The 16,185-nt window shown below is 42.8% G+C and overlaps 1 protein-coding gene across 2 annotated transcripts in view; it reads left to right on the forward strand.

The window, feature by feature from the left end:
* The first annotated feature begins 10,890 nt into the window (after positions 1-10,890).
* The window catches only part of ETV6 (ETS variant transcription factor 6), a 171,355-nt gene continuing 166,060 nt past the window's right edge, over positions 10,891-16,185 (forward strand). For both annotated transcript variants that reach the window (XM_044998555.1, XM_044998563.1), the window contains exon 1: positions 10,891-11,329. In XM_044998555.1, coding sequence (XP_044854490.1) covers positions 11,297-11,329 — 33 coding nt within the window. In that variant the 5' untranslated portion in view covers positions 10,891-11,296. The remainder of the gene's footprint in view (positions 11,330-16,185) is intronic.

Raw genomic sequence — 16,185 nt, forward strand, 5'->3', positions numbered from 1 at the left:
ACATAGCACATGTGCTTTTCGTACAAGGTCGCATTTTGCCTCTTATATTGAGTGACTGCCGGTTTGGTGTGAGACATCGCATACGCTTGGCTGGGCAACAGAATTTGGCTTGCAGGCAGCCATGGTAAGGCAAAGGGTTTCAGCTTCTTCAACCTTCATAACATGTGGGAATGGTTTCAGACAGCAGTGCCCTCCTTTCCCATACCAAGCAAAGCCTGTTGGGTTGGCCATTTAAAAGGAGGGGCCGCTGTTTTAGGGTGAATGTGCAGCACAATCCAACCCCCCCCCCGCCCGCCCAATTCTCAGGGATGATCCTTCCCCCCACCCCCCGCACCACATGGCTAGTATCAGGGAAGATCCCAGTCGGCCAAACGCGAACAGCTCAGCATGAACGGGCCTCCCTGCATCGTGTGGCTAACAGTGGGGATTATTTCTTTTCAGCCAAAGGCAAACAGCCCAGCAGGAACAGGCACCTCTGAATGTCCCCTTAAACAAATTTCCCGTATTTCAGACAGGTGACCATGAATGATATCACTCTCCTGAGGCTAACACAGAGAGAGAAAGAACGGATGTTGCTTGAATGCCACCAAAGCCTGGGCCCATTCACTGCAATGTTTTGTTCTGCAATGATTCCAGACTACTTGCTACTGGCTTGGCGTGGTAAAGTGCCCTACCATGGAGGACAGAATAAGGCTGCCCTCCCCAGAAGCATTCTGCAAAGGCTTTTAGGGTACCTCCAGGAGAGCTTCATGGAGATGTCCCTGGAGGATTTCTGCTCCATCCCCAGACACATTAATAGACTTTTCTAGTAGCTATTCTGACCGCGAATGCATCCCAAGTCTTCAGGGCAAATTAATCATTAAACACACTTGTTTTTAAAACCTGTATTATATTTACAAAGGTACACTCACCAGAGTTGCCTTCTCTGGCTTCATGGTCCAGGAGCCCACCTTGGGAGGGTTGGGAGGGTATTGGCTCCTGGGTGATGAACAGTTCCTGGTTGCTGGGGAGAAGGGATTCTCCGCTTGCCTGCTGTGCGTTATCCTCAAGCTCCTCCTCCTCCTCATCTTCCTCCTCCATAAAATCCTCATCCCTGCTGTGTGAGACTCACCCCTTGCAGGTGTCCACGGACAGTGGTGGGGTAGTGGTAGGGGCCTCTCCTAGAATTGCATGCAGCTCATCACAGAAGTGGCATGTCTGGGGCTCTGACCTGGAGTGACTGTTTGCATCCTTTGTTTTTTGGTAGGCTTGCCTCAGCTCCTTAATTTTCATGTGGCACTGCTGTGTGTCCCTGTTGTAGCCTCTGTCCTTCATGCTCTTGGAGATTTTGGCAAATATATTGGCATTTCGCCTTTTGGAACAGAGTTCTGCCTGCACGGATTCACCACCCCATACAGTGATTAGATCCAGTACCTCCCATTCAGTCCATGCTGGAGCTCTTTTGCAATTCTGGGATGCCATGGTCACCTGTGCTGATGAGCTCTGCATGGTCACCTGTGCTGATCAACTCGCCACGCTGGCCAAACAGGAAATGAAATTCAAAAGTTCCCGGGGCTTTTCCTGTCTATCTGGCCAGTGCATCTGAGTTGAGAGTGCTGTCCAGAGTGGTCACAATGGAGCACTCTGGGATAGCTCCTGGAGGCCAATACCGTAAAATTGTGTCCACACTACCCCAAATTCGACCTGGTGAAGTCGATTTTAGTGCTAACCCCCTCACAGGGGAGGAGTACAGAAATCGATTTTAAGAGCCCTTTAAGTCGACAAAACAGGCTTGGTCGTGTGGACGGGTGCAGGGTTAAATTGACCTAACGCTGCTAAATTCGACCTAAACTTGTAGTGTAGACCAGGGCTTAGACCACTCATTTGCCTCCATTGGCCATAACATTAGCATCATTCTTGGCTATATTAACCGTCTCCCTTGGAAATATCCTTGTTTTTCTAAGATGCAGCCAGAAGAGAACAACACACATTCACATATAATGCCTGATCTTGCTCCCACTGAAGTCAATGGCAAAGCTCTCAGGGCAGTAACTAATCATTATTGACCTAGAAAGGTTAACAAGAAATGTTAGACAAAAGTCCATGTCAAATCAGGGTATTGTAATGATCAAATAGCTCAAAAACGCAAAAAGCAGTTGACAGATTCCCTGCCCTCCCATACTTTGCAGAAACCTTTGTCTTCTAGCAAGTTTCAGAATAAATCAGTTTTTCCAAGCAAAAGGTATAGAGTGTGTGTATGCAGAATATGACTTTAAAATAGGAACCAGTTGCTACCTTAGCTGGTTGCCTCCAGACTGTGGAGAGACTACTGCCTATCCTTAATGCATGCACACTAAACTAGATCCATAAATGCCAGGTATGATTTAATAGGCTATAAAATCCTACATCATGACACCACTGGAACGATTGAAAAGCAAAGCAGATAAATCAGTTGTGCCCTAGGTGCTGCGCTCACACTGGTATTGTCATTCACCTGGGGCTTTATCTGGCAAGATGCGGAGTCAGGGCCGGTGCAAGGATGTTTTGCACCCTAGGCGAAACTTCCACCTTGCGCCCTCCCCCGTCGCCGAGCCCGTGCCCTGAGGTGCCACCCCGCAGCAGCTCCCCCCCTCCGCCCTGAGGTGCCCCCCCGCGGCAGCGATGGCGTGCTTGTGGTGGAGGCAGAGCAGGGGTGAGCTGGGGCAGGGAGTTCCCCTGCGTGCCGCCCCCCCCCCACTTGCTGCAAGCGGCCCACCCCGCGCTCCCCTGCTCCCTCCGCCTAAATGCCGGCGGTGACCGGGGCGGCCAAAGATCCAGCCGCCGTGGTCGCTACCAAAGAAAATGCCGTCCTCCAAATCCTAGCGCCCTAGGCGACAGCCTAGTTCACCTAAATGGTTGCACCGGCCCTGTGCGGAGTGCCCTCTATTCCCATTGAAGCCGTTGAGCTGGAGTCTCCTCCTTTCCACCATTGTGATTCCACTGAAGTTAGTGGGGATACACCACCGTAAAATCTATCAAACAGAGTGGAGAAACAGGCTCAATGGGATTTGCGGGTGTTCAGCACTCACAGGGTTGGACCCCTGGCATGGGATTTTTCACAGAGGGATATCGGCAGGGGCGGCTCCAGGCCCCAGCATGCCAAGCATGTGCCGGTCATGCTTGGGGCGGCATGCCTGCGGAGGGTTCACTGGTCCCGTGGCTGCCTGCGGGAGGTCCACCGGAGCCACGGGACCGGTGACCAGCAGAGCACCCCCCGCGGCATGCCGCCATGCATGGGGCGGCGAAATGTCTAGAGCCACCCCTGGATATCGGGCACACCCGGCAGGTATGTGGTCAGATACTATGGGTACAAAATTGTTGCTCAGATTGGACTGTGTGTATTAAATCTACTAGATAATGTTAATCTGGCTGCAAAACAATTTATGTCACCAGTTTACAGCCAGCAAGACAGAGGGTTACAATGACATGCATGAGAGCGTGTACATTACAGTTTATAACTTGCATGATGATTGTAATCCTGTCACCAATCCTGGAGCGATACAACACAATAAAGCACCAGCAGGTGAGAACATTACAGAATATCTACAGGCTGATAACTTGGCATCAACTCTATAAAGTTCTTTTGGACGATATTAAGTATGTCAGAGAAACATGCACCCGCCAAAATAATTTAAGACACTTGATCATGCTGTTTTTTATTGACAAGGAGCTTTTAATTTTGGTTTTAATTTTTTTGTTTAGAATGTGACATGTTAATGGAATATAGTATTGCTGCCTATCACAGCTTTACTGCAAGTCTCATCATATCTGGTGTTTTCCTTAAAGGTCCAGGTCCTGGAGTCATGTGATTATGTATGACTGAGCTTTCCTTTTTTTTAAGTAGTAATAGTCTAGCCCTCATAGCTATGGAGAAGAGCTTGCAAATGTAATTGCACCCTATGTATCCTGAAGACTGTTGGCTCATTTCTTGTACAATTTTGTGCACCCTAGCTGGGCTTTGCCTCATTCAGGGACTGAGCTATCATCTGTAGCACAGCTTTATTCCACTCATACCATCAGACTTTGACTGTGTATCTGAAAAGACACAAAGAATTCCACTCCAACTACTTACACCTGCAAGCAAACCATGGTTAAAGTAGGTCAAATGAGGAGATTTTACCCTGATTGGTTCCCCTACTTTTCCAAATCCTTCGCCACCTCTCCACTGCTGCCCCTTTGAGGGAGGTTTCCATCAGCTCCTCTCTGCAATTCTCCTGCTCCCCACTTCCTGTGGCTACTGCCCCTACTACTAGGGCCAGAGTCAGGATTCAGCCTGTACCCGACCTCTCCTCTTCCAGCTGCTCCTTCCACAGCTGCTGCCCCTCCTTGGTAGATCATCCATTCCCGGTGTCTTCTGCTCCTTCTGATGCAGCTGGGACTTGAAAAGGTTCTGTGGACTGGAAATGCTTCAGTGACCTGAACTCTTGGTGCTACTTCGGGCTTCACCTCTAGCAAAAACAAATCCAACTCAGACACTTTGAAATATGGTCCATATCCCAGCCACGCTTGTTCTTATTTACTCATGAGTGCATCTTGCTGAGTCCTATTTCATTTCCCTCTTCTGTTTAAATTGCACCCAGAGCTATTTAAGTCTTTTGGTTTGTTTCTTTTTTAAAAAAATTGTCATTGGGGCATCAGATAACATCTGCTTGACTTTATCCAGAGCAAGTCATGACAGGGCTCCCTGCTCTTTAGCCACCAGCTCTTGTATATTTACACCCACTGTAAATATAATGCAGTGTGCTCAGAGGTCTCATGTGAGGTGGCAACAGCATGAGAAAGAAAACCCAGAGTCCCAGTGAAGAGTGATTGTATCTGAGTGGGAGGTGGTGCTCATGATGGCTGAACAGAGGTGAGTGACTGAGGCCCCGATCCTCAGAGATATTCAGGCACCTAAATCCCATTGATCTCAGTGGGAGTTAGCCACCTAAATACCTTTTACGATCTGAGCCATAGAAGCCTACGACCCACTGACTTTCAATAAGACTTAGACTCATATGAGAGGAAGAATGAAAAGCTTCAAGTCTGAGAGTTCCAAGCTCCAGGATACCGCATACCTATCTATCTACTCAGATATCTTGTGGAAGACCAACAGCTGATCTTCAAAGAAATTCTTAGGGTTCATAGAGAACAACATCATGATCCAGGCACCAGAGACTCCTACCACAAGAGTAGATGAACTCTTTACCAATAGGGAGAAATTGACTGAGGATATGAAGGCAACTTTAGCACTTATGACTATGAGCAACTTGACTACAGCATGCTGGGCTCCTAGAATACTGACTTACAGGTTAGTAGGTTTCAAGAAAGCAGGTTGAGGGAGAATGAAGGCTCTAAATGCTAATTCTGCTGTTGGATCTGCCCAGGAAGAGTCTTGCACCAATGCAAAGCCTTATTGACTTACCTGACTTTTCCTGTGGAGAAGTTGTCTGTTATGCCTTAATTGCAGGTATGCTTCAATTTTTTCCACATTCAATTATTGTAATACTTTCCTATTGCATGTTGTTCATTAAGACCCTGATCCTGTCATTGAATCTCTGTGAGTGGACCCTTGCAGACCCCCACGGACTTCAGTGCACTCAGTTGCAGGACCGAGGATCCTTTTGAGTAAAGTGCAATAGAAGAAAGTATTAAAATCTATGAGTGTGGAAGCAGACTGAAGTTTCCAAACAGAATGAATAACTAAGGCACAACAAAGTACAGTTTCCCAGAAAAACATAACGGAGCAAGAAACAGCAAGTGCGCTCAACGTTTTGAAGGTAAAAAATAACCACTAATGGAGATAGGAAAAGCTAACAAAATAAGTGAGTTGGTTAAGTCCTGCAGGGTAAAGATAAAGGCAGGGAAAAGATAAGGCCAGCAAAAGAGTAGAACAAGTTAATGATAACAATGGGGTGTTGGGGAACACAAGAGCTTTTTCTAAATAGATAAGAGGGAAAAAAGAAATACTAGCAAGAATTTGGGCTCGTTAATAAAAGATGTGAAATCAATTATTCAGAAATGGCTGAGTGACTGTGCTACTTTGCTGTAACAAGAACAAACTCAGAAAAGAGGTGGGGACAGCTTAAATGGCAATTAAGGTCTTGAATAAAGTTTTCAACAGCACTTAAGGAGTTGTCTTTTCAAAAGTGACTTAGGCACTTTGGTGCATAAGGCACTTACGAACTTTTGACCATGGTACCCCTACTTACACAGCTGTTGAAAAGAAGCAGGAAAATAGACATTTGGAGAACTGTCTTTATACAGAGGGGCTGTGGATGACAGCCAATCTAAGCTGGTGTGCAGAATCACTAGCTGTGGACCCCCAACTAAAAACGCTCTTAAAAACGTTTTTCTGCACTTCTCTTCTGCACACCTTCTGGGCCCTGTTCCCAGTCCTTTCCTGGGAGTCGTTCTGCCTCTAGTATAGAGCACTGGGCCCTTAGACTAATTGCCCTGGATGGAGTACCATCCTCCGCTCCTGCTGGGCTCTTGTTCCTTGTGTCCTTCACTGTTTCAGCATATTTTTTTGTTTTTCAGTTTCCAATTTAACAATATGGTCAATGGTGCATCTTCCTCTCCTAAAACCACTCTGCACCTTAAATATAATGCCACTGGTTTCCAAATAGACAACCAATCTATCATTCACCATTCTCTCTATAATTTTACCCAGACAGGACGTAAGGGCAATTGGTCTATAGGCATCCTCTTTTGTGGATATTTTGCCTGGTTTTCGTATTGGAATTATTACTGCATCTTTCCACCCTACAAATATCACTCATTGTTCCCATATAATATTATAGAATTCCAAAAGTATCCTCAATCTGCTTTCAGGAAGATATCTGAACACTATATTGCAGACATTATCTTTGCCTGGGGACATATTTTTGTTTATATCAATAGCTTTCTCAAGTTCCTGCATACAAAACTTTTCATTCAGTGTAGTATCTTCATGCTTTCCCCACTGCATATAGGTTTATACCTCTCTTCAATTAATTGTCTTTTAATGTGGCACAAAACTACACTTTGATTTTCATCATTACTCATCCCTCAGAAAATTTCTGCTAAAAACATCTGTTCCCTCATTCTCATTATCAGAACTTCTAACTATTTTTTTGTCAGTTCCAATAGGAGCTGGGATGTGATTACTCTCAGTCTGAATTCCACTCATTCTTCTAATTTGCCTGTATATTTTGGTATCTTTATTTGACCTCCCACAATACTTTCTCCAATTCTTTTTTTTTTAATTCTTTGTGCTATGGCCTTAGTTCTTTTATATTTCATTAGATCTTCACTATGAATGTATTTTTCATATTGTTAGTTAGTTTTCTTAAGATTTAAGGTAGGTCATTTTCTACTACTTTCAACCTTACCTTGTCCTTGAAAAGTAATAAGTATAGGGAAATGATCACTCCCCATTCCTCCTGCCTTATATATTTCCCAGTTGCATTTGCTTGCAATATCAGGTCTAAGCAAGAAAACCGACCATCTGCTGCATTCAGTCTAGTGGGGGTGCCATCATTTTAAACCACTAGATTGTTTTCATCAATGAGTCTTTCTAGATATGCGCCATTACTACCAGTTGTCCTACTTCCCCATAGTTTATTTATGACGGTTTAGGTCACATATATAATATATATGGTCTTTTAGCATTCTTCATTATTTCTTGTAATTCTGAGCTTTCTAATGCCCCATATGGATTATAGATATTATAAATCTCTAAAGAAATATTTCTCCTCTCCACTGGGATCTCAACAGATCCCAAATATTTGAGACTTATTTCTTCATTCTCTATTTCTGTGTAATTTAATCGTTCCCTTATGAAAGTACAAACACTTCCATCTCTGCTTAGTTTTTGGTCTTGTCTAAAAGCCTGGAATTTTCAAAGCAAACTTTTCAACCAACCATGTTTTCTGGATACATACGAGATCTGGTTTAGTATATTTTCTTTTTGTTCTTGACCATGTGCTATCAAACTGTGCACATTCCAGCAAAAGATTGTGATCCCCACACTAGTCATATTTCACTATTGCCCTCATTCAAGATTGCATGAAAATGATCCATTGACAGATTACCAACACACAAGTATTTTCCATGACCCTGGCTATAATTTTAATTTTTTCTGATTTTTCCCCCTATATGTGACGTGCAATTTATCACTTCTATCATACATGCAATAAACCTTTCTTTTTTCTCTATTAATATTTTAGCACCAGTTCCTTCTGCAGGGTTTATAATATTTTTTTATAGAATGAGGCTGCATCGGCAGTTCCCCTTTTCCTGTGCTGATTTTCTATTCTTTTTCCTAGTTACAGCTTCCTCACAAGATTTTGATAACAATTTTTGTCTTTTGTATCTCTTTAGCTTGTCTCTTTTGTCACAATACAGCCTGTGTGCTAGACAGATTCCCACCACAGTTACTACACTTGACCTCCACCCCTTTTACACAACTTTCATAGGAATACTCACCCCACATTTACTGCATCTCATTTTCCCTTTCCAAACATTTGCCTATATCATTGGCACTTATAGCACCTTAGGGGAGGGGGATATATGGCTTGGTTCTAAATATCTGATGATACCCTAGTATTAGTTTCTCAGGGAAGTCCTGCAGTTTACTACCCCGCGGGAAAGAATGAAAGAGGAAAAGAACTAAAATCCAGTGACTATGGCCTGGTCTCCACTAGGAAATTAGGTCAATATAACTACGTCACTCAGGATTGTGAAAAATCCACACCCCTGAGCAACGCAGTTAAACCGACCTAACCTCTGGTAGAGACAGTGCTAGGTCAATGGGGGAATTCTCTCATCAGCATAGCTACCGCCTCGTGGGGTGGAGGATTACCTACACTGATGGGAGGACCCCAGCAGTCAGCATAGGCAGTGTCTTCATAGAATCATAGAATCATAGAATATTAGGGTTGGAAGGGACCTCAGGAGATCATCTAGTCCAACTCCCTGCTCAAAGCAGGACCAATCCCCAAATCCCTAAATGGCCCCCTCAAGGATTCACTGAAGCGCTCCAACAGCATGTAGAATTTTAAGCATAGACAAGCCCTAAGAAAGGTTGTGATATTTGGGCACAAGTACTTGAAAGGTGCCAATATCCAGGAGGGAGAGAAATGGTTTGGTACAATCAATATAATACATCGGTAGAACTAGGAGTAATTGGGTGAAACTAGACAAATGAAAAGGTAGCCCAAATATCTTCCTCTCCGTGTGACCTGTTAGACCATGAAATAGTCTCCAAAGGGACATGGTGGAAGCCCCATGTCCAACACCAAACATTAAAAAATAAGGAATCAGGAACCCCAAATTTTGGCATTCGCTTAAAAATTATGTGATTAAAAATGTTGGGGTCTCTTTACTTGCCTTATATGTTTTGTGAGCCTTTAAGGGTCAGTCTTTTCTTGAAAAGCATGAGGGCTAGAAACTTAAAGATGAAAGCTGAGATTCTTATGCGATTACATGACTCCAGGATCTGGGGCTTTAAGAAAACCACTGCAATATCAGGAGTTGGCAATACTGCACTAGATAAATAGCTAGACAGACAGACAGTATGTACATAGAACATGATATAGATAGAGTTATAGCTCAATAAGTCAGATACAATACTATATAACTTACTTTTATAGATATATGAACAGTTAACATATAGGATGGAAGAGACCCAGTCACTAATCTAATACATTTTCCTGCCAATGCAGATTAAAAAACAATAAAAAGTAAAGGACAACTTCCCTCTCCCTTCTAGGGGAAAAAAAAATCTGCCTGAGATACCAGACCCCATTTTTCAATGGGCTGGGAATAGGGCTTTGAATATCAGACTAGCCTGGTGAGTTGAGGACATAACTAAACTCTTTCCCGCCTCTCTCTTCTCTTAGTCTCTTTGATTTTGCAATCAAATGGAAAACATTTATTTTAACATCTTGTATTGCCATTATGCTTCATTTAAAGACTCACTTGCAAGCCAGCAGCTGATTCTTTAAAATGAACAGCCCTGAAACCTAACCCATGCCAAAGGCAGTTTAGTTCTCTCCTTTGGGAAGGGGAAGTGTTACTATCCATTCTTTTTTTTATGCTAAATATATATTTTCTGGTAAGGAACTTTTCTACCTCTGATTTACTGCATAATTTCCCCTCTTCTTTCCCCCTCTGTCTCTTTGGCTAAAGGATTCTTTTCTTGTCTTATCCCCTCTGTCTCTTCACTGCCCCTTCATGCTTTTGTCTCCTGTGTGTACCTCTCTGCCCAGATTTCCCTGTGTGCAGTTTGTAACCCGAGCTCCCATTTCCTGGTAGATTTTCTTAAAGAGGCAACGTTCGGCAAGCAGAACAAAGCCTATTGTTTTATTTCCTCAAATCTTTTTGATCCTCACGTTGTGATCCATTTTCTTCTTTAGCCCCCGCTGCCCCTACACACACTTTACCGTTGCTAACGGTGTGTAATTTTTGAGGGGGCTGGGGAGGACTAGTCACAATTCTGCAGTTATTGGAGCAAAGATCGATGTAACATTTCCAAGCCTGACTCTCCCCTCCACGCAGATGTTTCTGCGTTTAAATTTTAACAGATCTTCGGGCAATGAACTATCAATAAAAACAATCTGTTTATTTCCTTTTTCTATTATCCCATTTTCTTGTTTCCTGGTCTGTTTGTTCTGTCTGCACCAGGTTTGAGAACATAACTATTAAACTCCCCCTCCCTTCTCTAGTTTCACCATCAATTTGGACACCCTTTTGTGTCAGCAGATTCCCCCCTTTCTTTCTCCCCCTACCATGCCCTGCATTTATTTCCCTGTTGCCTGACGGTAACATGAGCTTTTATTTCCTGGTGGCAGGGCTCCTTTAAGAGGCAGAGCTCAGTGCTGGGAATTCACGTCAGTTTCAGCCCTGAAACTCTCAAGATCAATGAGCAAAGAGCTTTCTCTCAGTTCTGTCTTTCAGTTTCTCTCTTCCAGGAAGGAAAACATTCACGGAGAGGGGGAGAGAGCGAGAAAACCAGCCTCACCCTTCAGATCTCAAAACATAACACCGGCAAATTAAATCAAACATATTCACCCCTTCCTTCAAAGGGAAAAAAAGCCAGCAACCAAACATCACAACAAAACTATGCGGGCTGCCTCTCCCAGGGGCAGATCTGCAGGATCTTTGGGGTTATTTGGAAAGATGGTTGGAGTAACTTCTCCTTAAATGATTACGTCTGTCTGTGAAGGATTTCTGGGTTGGGGAGAGGAAAGGAAAGTGGAAAAAAACTGAGAACTTCCTGATCTCTCTCTCCTTTCCCCCCCCCTTTCTGTGAGACATGTCTGAGGCTCCTGCTCAGTGTTGCATCAAGGTAAAAACCCATTTTCCCATTTTGAAACCTGCCTAGATCCAGACAATGTTTGCAGCGTGGAAGATTGCAGTGATTATATTTCTAACTGATCTCTCTTTGGGGAGGGGCGTGTGAACCGGGTTTGGGGGGAAAGATGCAGCCTGTTTTTGCTGTTGTGCGGTACCTTTTAGTTTAACCTTGCTATCTATTTCCTTTGCTTCTTCTTTAAATAGACAATTCAGTCCTTGGCATAAGCGAGCCGCGAAGCCAAGCTTGTCTTGTTTGTTTGCTGGTTGAGTTTTGGCAGTAAATACTCAGTGATTACTGGTTAAACCTGGTGTCTGTTTGTCCGTGAACACGAAGAGTGAATGTGAACTTTTTGTGCTTTTAGGAGGGAGGGAGAGAGAGAGGGGAAAAAGAAAGGTCTCTTGCAGAAATGTAAATAGAAACATTTGCTTTATGAAAATGATAGTTTAGCATGATCAGGAAAGACCTGTTTTCTTAGACTATAGTAACTTACCGCAAATTTGAACACGTTGCGCTTGTATTAGTGTTTGATATGCAAACGCCCTACATATGGTATCTTCACAGTGTGCAAAATGTATCTGCCGGTTTTTATTTTAAATTTTCAAAGCTGATCGGTGAGGGTTTATTTATTTCGCCAGGCGTGCACGGCATCTTGACAACTATAAACAAGTCAAACTATCTTGATTTCCACTGCACAAAGGGGGTAACTAGCACTGCAGTTTGGCAGTCGGGAATGCCTTTCTGTATTTGTAGATACCGGGGGGGGGGACACCCAGTGTAGAAGTAGTTCAGAGTTGGAGGCGTGATTTTCGTTGCTGGTGGATGGTTTAAATTAATACCTGGTACCTGGCCCCTTACAGTTTGGAGATCCTGGGTTTTGCTGTTGATGCTGCTGCTGCTCTAAAGTTTGTAGGAAGTTTGCTGTGGTGGAAGGGATGCAGTATTTGTATTTCCACAAGCAGTGGGTTGGTGCTGGTCTTTAATCAACTGATTTGTGGCTCTCATCTATGAACATGTAAGGGCAGTGTTGTGAGCGCAGAGTGCAGCACACTTTGCCTTGGGGGGGCGGGGGGCTGAGCAGTGGGTTTCTTTGTGACTTGGCCTATTGAACATGCTACATGGTGAAGTTTCCCATATTAAGTTGGAGGCGGTATAAAGCTGAGAGTGGAAAAAATAAAGTTTCCTCTCTTGTCCAGAACTTTCCTAGCCAGCAAATCCATATAGATAATGATTTCTGTTTAATTACCTCTCCTCCAGTTTATGTTTTAATAAGTTTTTTTCTTCTTAAGGAGTCATTTTGTTTCACTCACAAGCCGGATAGGAATGTGTTGAGAAACATTTTATGATAGTCTATGGGTAGAAAGAAATGGTGATTGCCAAACCATTTGAAAGGTGGAACAGCCAGCAATAAAAAGTTATTTATCCCACTGAAAACAATGGAACCCTTTTTGTCCTGTATGTTTGCACATTTATGATGATAGTCCTGGATTCTGTGCAATACAACTAGAATTTGAAAACTTCTGGGCTAAGTTCTCTTTCTGGGTGAACTAATTTCATCGCAGTGTCCTGTGAAGTCCTGTGGCATAAATAATGTAGTTTATTTGACTTTTCATAACATGGATAGGTAAACTAGATAATAGGGTTTTGTGTGTTTTAATAGTATGGCAAAACATTTTGATGCAGGGAAAATCTGTACTATGAACTAAGCCTACCAAGTACTACTAACATTGATTTTTCTAACAAATCCCATAAAAACATTATATATGCTTACTGGAGATGAGATCACAAACTACTATACCAAAAACAATAGTGCTGCAAAGTAGCTCATTACTTTGTGTTAGAAATGGGGCATCTTCCAAATAAAGGAGGCTTGCTCATGCTTCCACATAAGTCAGTGACAAAAGTCTAATTGATTTACGATACAGCGTGCTTGGTCCCCCACATATTACTTGTGTATTTCTTACTCCATCATGCTAATAGTGAAAATATGGAAGTGTTTCATTATCTTAAAGGGATGTCATCAAATTGATTTTTTTTAAACTGACTCATTTTAAAAAGCCCTCTTTAAATACCATGGCCTGAATTTTTAAAAAGACCCTTAACATTTTTATGAGTGTTTTTCTGCTCTCACATTGACACTGACAAGGATCTCATTAGCAAGAGAGAAACTGGTTACTATACAGGGGAAGCCCTAAGTCCAGCTATACACAGAGTGCTGTCACATGCACACAATAAACAACATGAAAAAAAAAAGAGAGTTTTTTTGGCTGACTTCTCTGTTTATAATCATTTTTAGTTATTCCTCTTAAGTACTGAAGAGGAACTTTTCAGACAGAAATGTGAATTTCAAATAGATGATATTCCTTTAAAAGTCAAACCATTCTGGACACTTTTTCTCTTCATTTGATTGTTTACGGTCACTGTCTTTGGACATTTGTTTCATTCAGAATAGATTCAAAGTTAATTGTAGGTCAGTAACTGGAATCAAAAGAACATCTCTAAATGATGGTGTAACCATTCCAGTGTGATCCATTATTTCACTATAGCCCCATGCCAGGTTGCAGTGTGGAGTGTTTACTCAACAGCATATAAGCAAGCATTATATTGTATTACAAGTCTTCTGCGACACTGTCTTGTACCTTGCTGCTGTAAACAGCAAATGTTTCAATGTTGAATTGTCTGCCTGGCAAAGGCATTTCATTAGGAACCTATGAACTGGAAGCAGTGTTGTTTATAGCTATAAGTATTTTGTTAGGGCTTTTCCCTCCCCCAACAAGGAGCAAGTCAGCGTGCAATAAATTCCACAGCAACTAGTGTGGTGAACTATGGACAGTCGGAAAGAAGGGAGTGAAGGAAAGTGCTTTGTTTGTAGCTGAGACTTCTTACCTCACCAGAAAAGCATTATAAGAAGATTTAGGAAGGACTTCTGGGGATGAAGTTCTGGTATTACAGTGTTTGCTTGTCTGCTCTCAATCAATACAAATTCACAGTAATCTCTCGAATGGCTGTTTGGGGACATGCGCATATACTTATATATTGATACATTTTTGGTTTGCTGCAAGTGTGTGTGTGTGTATTTATAAAAATTCATTCTCTGGGGGGGAAAAATGAATGCTATGGCCCTGATCCTGCAAACACTGATGCACTTGCTTAATATGCTACATTGAGTAATTCAATTAACATTGATCGAGTAGGAAGGCAATCAAGGTGAGCATGTACATAAGAGTTTGCAGGATCTGGGCCTAAGTCAGCAATGTCATTGAGAAAGTAAGATTTCAGGAAACACACAGTTAAGGTCAAACCCTTCATGTTTACTGTGTTTATGCTTTAAAAATCTGGCCTCTCTGTATCATTTTAAATTTGCAATTTATACATCAAGACTGGGAATCAGGAGATCTGTGTTTCTTCACCTGACTCCACTTCTGTAACCTTGGGAAAGTCACTCCACTGCCCTGTGCCTCAGTTTCCCCATCTGTAAAATGAGGATAATGATATTTTTCTTTGTAAGGTGCTTTGAGCAAAGTATAATTAAGATACAGTACAGAACACATAGTATTCAGACTTGTCTTGATTATTTTTTTAAAGATTGAGTGGCCTTTAAAGTTATGAATGTTTAACATTGAGTGGCCTAAAATTTGTGATGGTCTCAAGTTTGAGATGAGCTCAGCTTCTCTATGAACTCTTGAGATGGCCCAGTGTGCTAAGTCACTCACTGTGAATCAATCTAAAAAGACAAATGAGAAAGATTCAACTTGCTGAACTTATACATTCATTAATTTAAAAATACAGAATTTCTTCCTTACAAACATACTTGTCTTTAACTGAGACAACCTTAACTCCCTGGTGTTCTGAGCTAACACGTTTTTAGTAACAATACTTTGCCTTTATGTTTTCTATATACAGAGTTTGAAGCTCTCTACGTATATTAATAAATTAACCCTTGCAATCCCTGGCCCCCAAAGTAGGTAGGTATTACTGCAGATAGGGAAACTGAGGTGTATTGAAATGAGAAGTATCTTGTGCAAGGCCACACCGCAAATCTGTTGCAGAGCCAAGAATGGAAATCAAATGTCTGAGCAGCCTCTTTCGTAGTGTTGCCAGTTCTTGCAATTGTACTGTGAATCTAGTGATATTTGGTGTTTTACTTAAATTCCGAGCTCCTGGAATTATTTGATTCTGTAAGAATCAGGCTTTCCTGTTTGTGGATAAGAGCCTAAAACCATGACCTAAGCACACCAGAAAGAATCAAAAAGCAGAAGAACCCAGAATGTATTATTTATTTTAATGTTTTTATTAAAAAAATAAACTCTCCTGACTTTTAAGCCAATCTAATGATTTTTGGGAGTCCGATTCAATTTTTGAACACTTGGGTTGGAGATTCTGTCAGTTTTATCCACAAAACTGTTTTTCATCCCTTTTTAACACGACTTTGGTCTCAGAAGTATCTGGTACCTACAAGTGTAACTGGGGTTGCCAACGTTCTAATTGCATAAAACCAAACACCTCTGCCCTGAGGCCCCGCCCCTGCCCTGCCCCTTCTTCATCTGTCGCTCTCTGTCCCCCACCCTCACTCACTTTCACCAGGCTGGGGTAGGGGGCTGGGGTGCAGGAGGGGTGAGGGCTCTGGCTGGGGGTGCAGGGATGAGGGGTTTGGAGTGTGGGAGAGGGCTAGGGTTGCCAACTTTCTAAGCACAAAACTGAACACCTTAGCCCTGTCCCTACCCCGAGGCCCCATCCCCTGCTCACTACGTTCTCCCCGCCGCCCCCGGTGGCTCACTCTCCCCCACCCTCACTCACTTTCACAGGGCTGGGGCAGGAGGTTGGAGTGTGGGAGGGGGTGAGGGCTCTAA

Source organism: Mauremys mutica, chromosome 1, assembly GCF_020497125.1.
Source record: "Mauremys mutica isolate MM-2020 ecotype Southern chromosome 1, ASM2049712v1, whole genome shotgun sequence".
Taxonomy (NCBI): Eukaryota; Metazoa; Chordata; order Testudines; family Geoemydidae; genus Mauremys; species Mauremys mutica.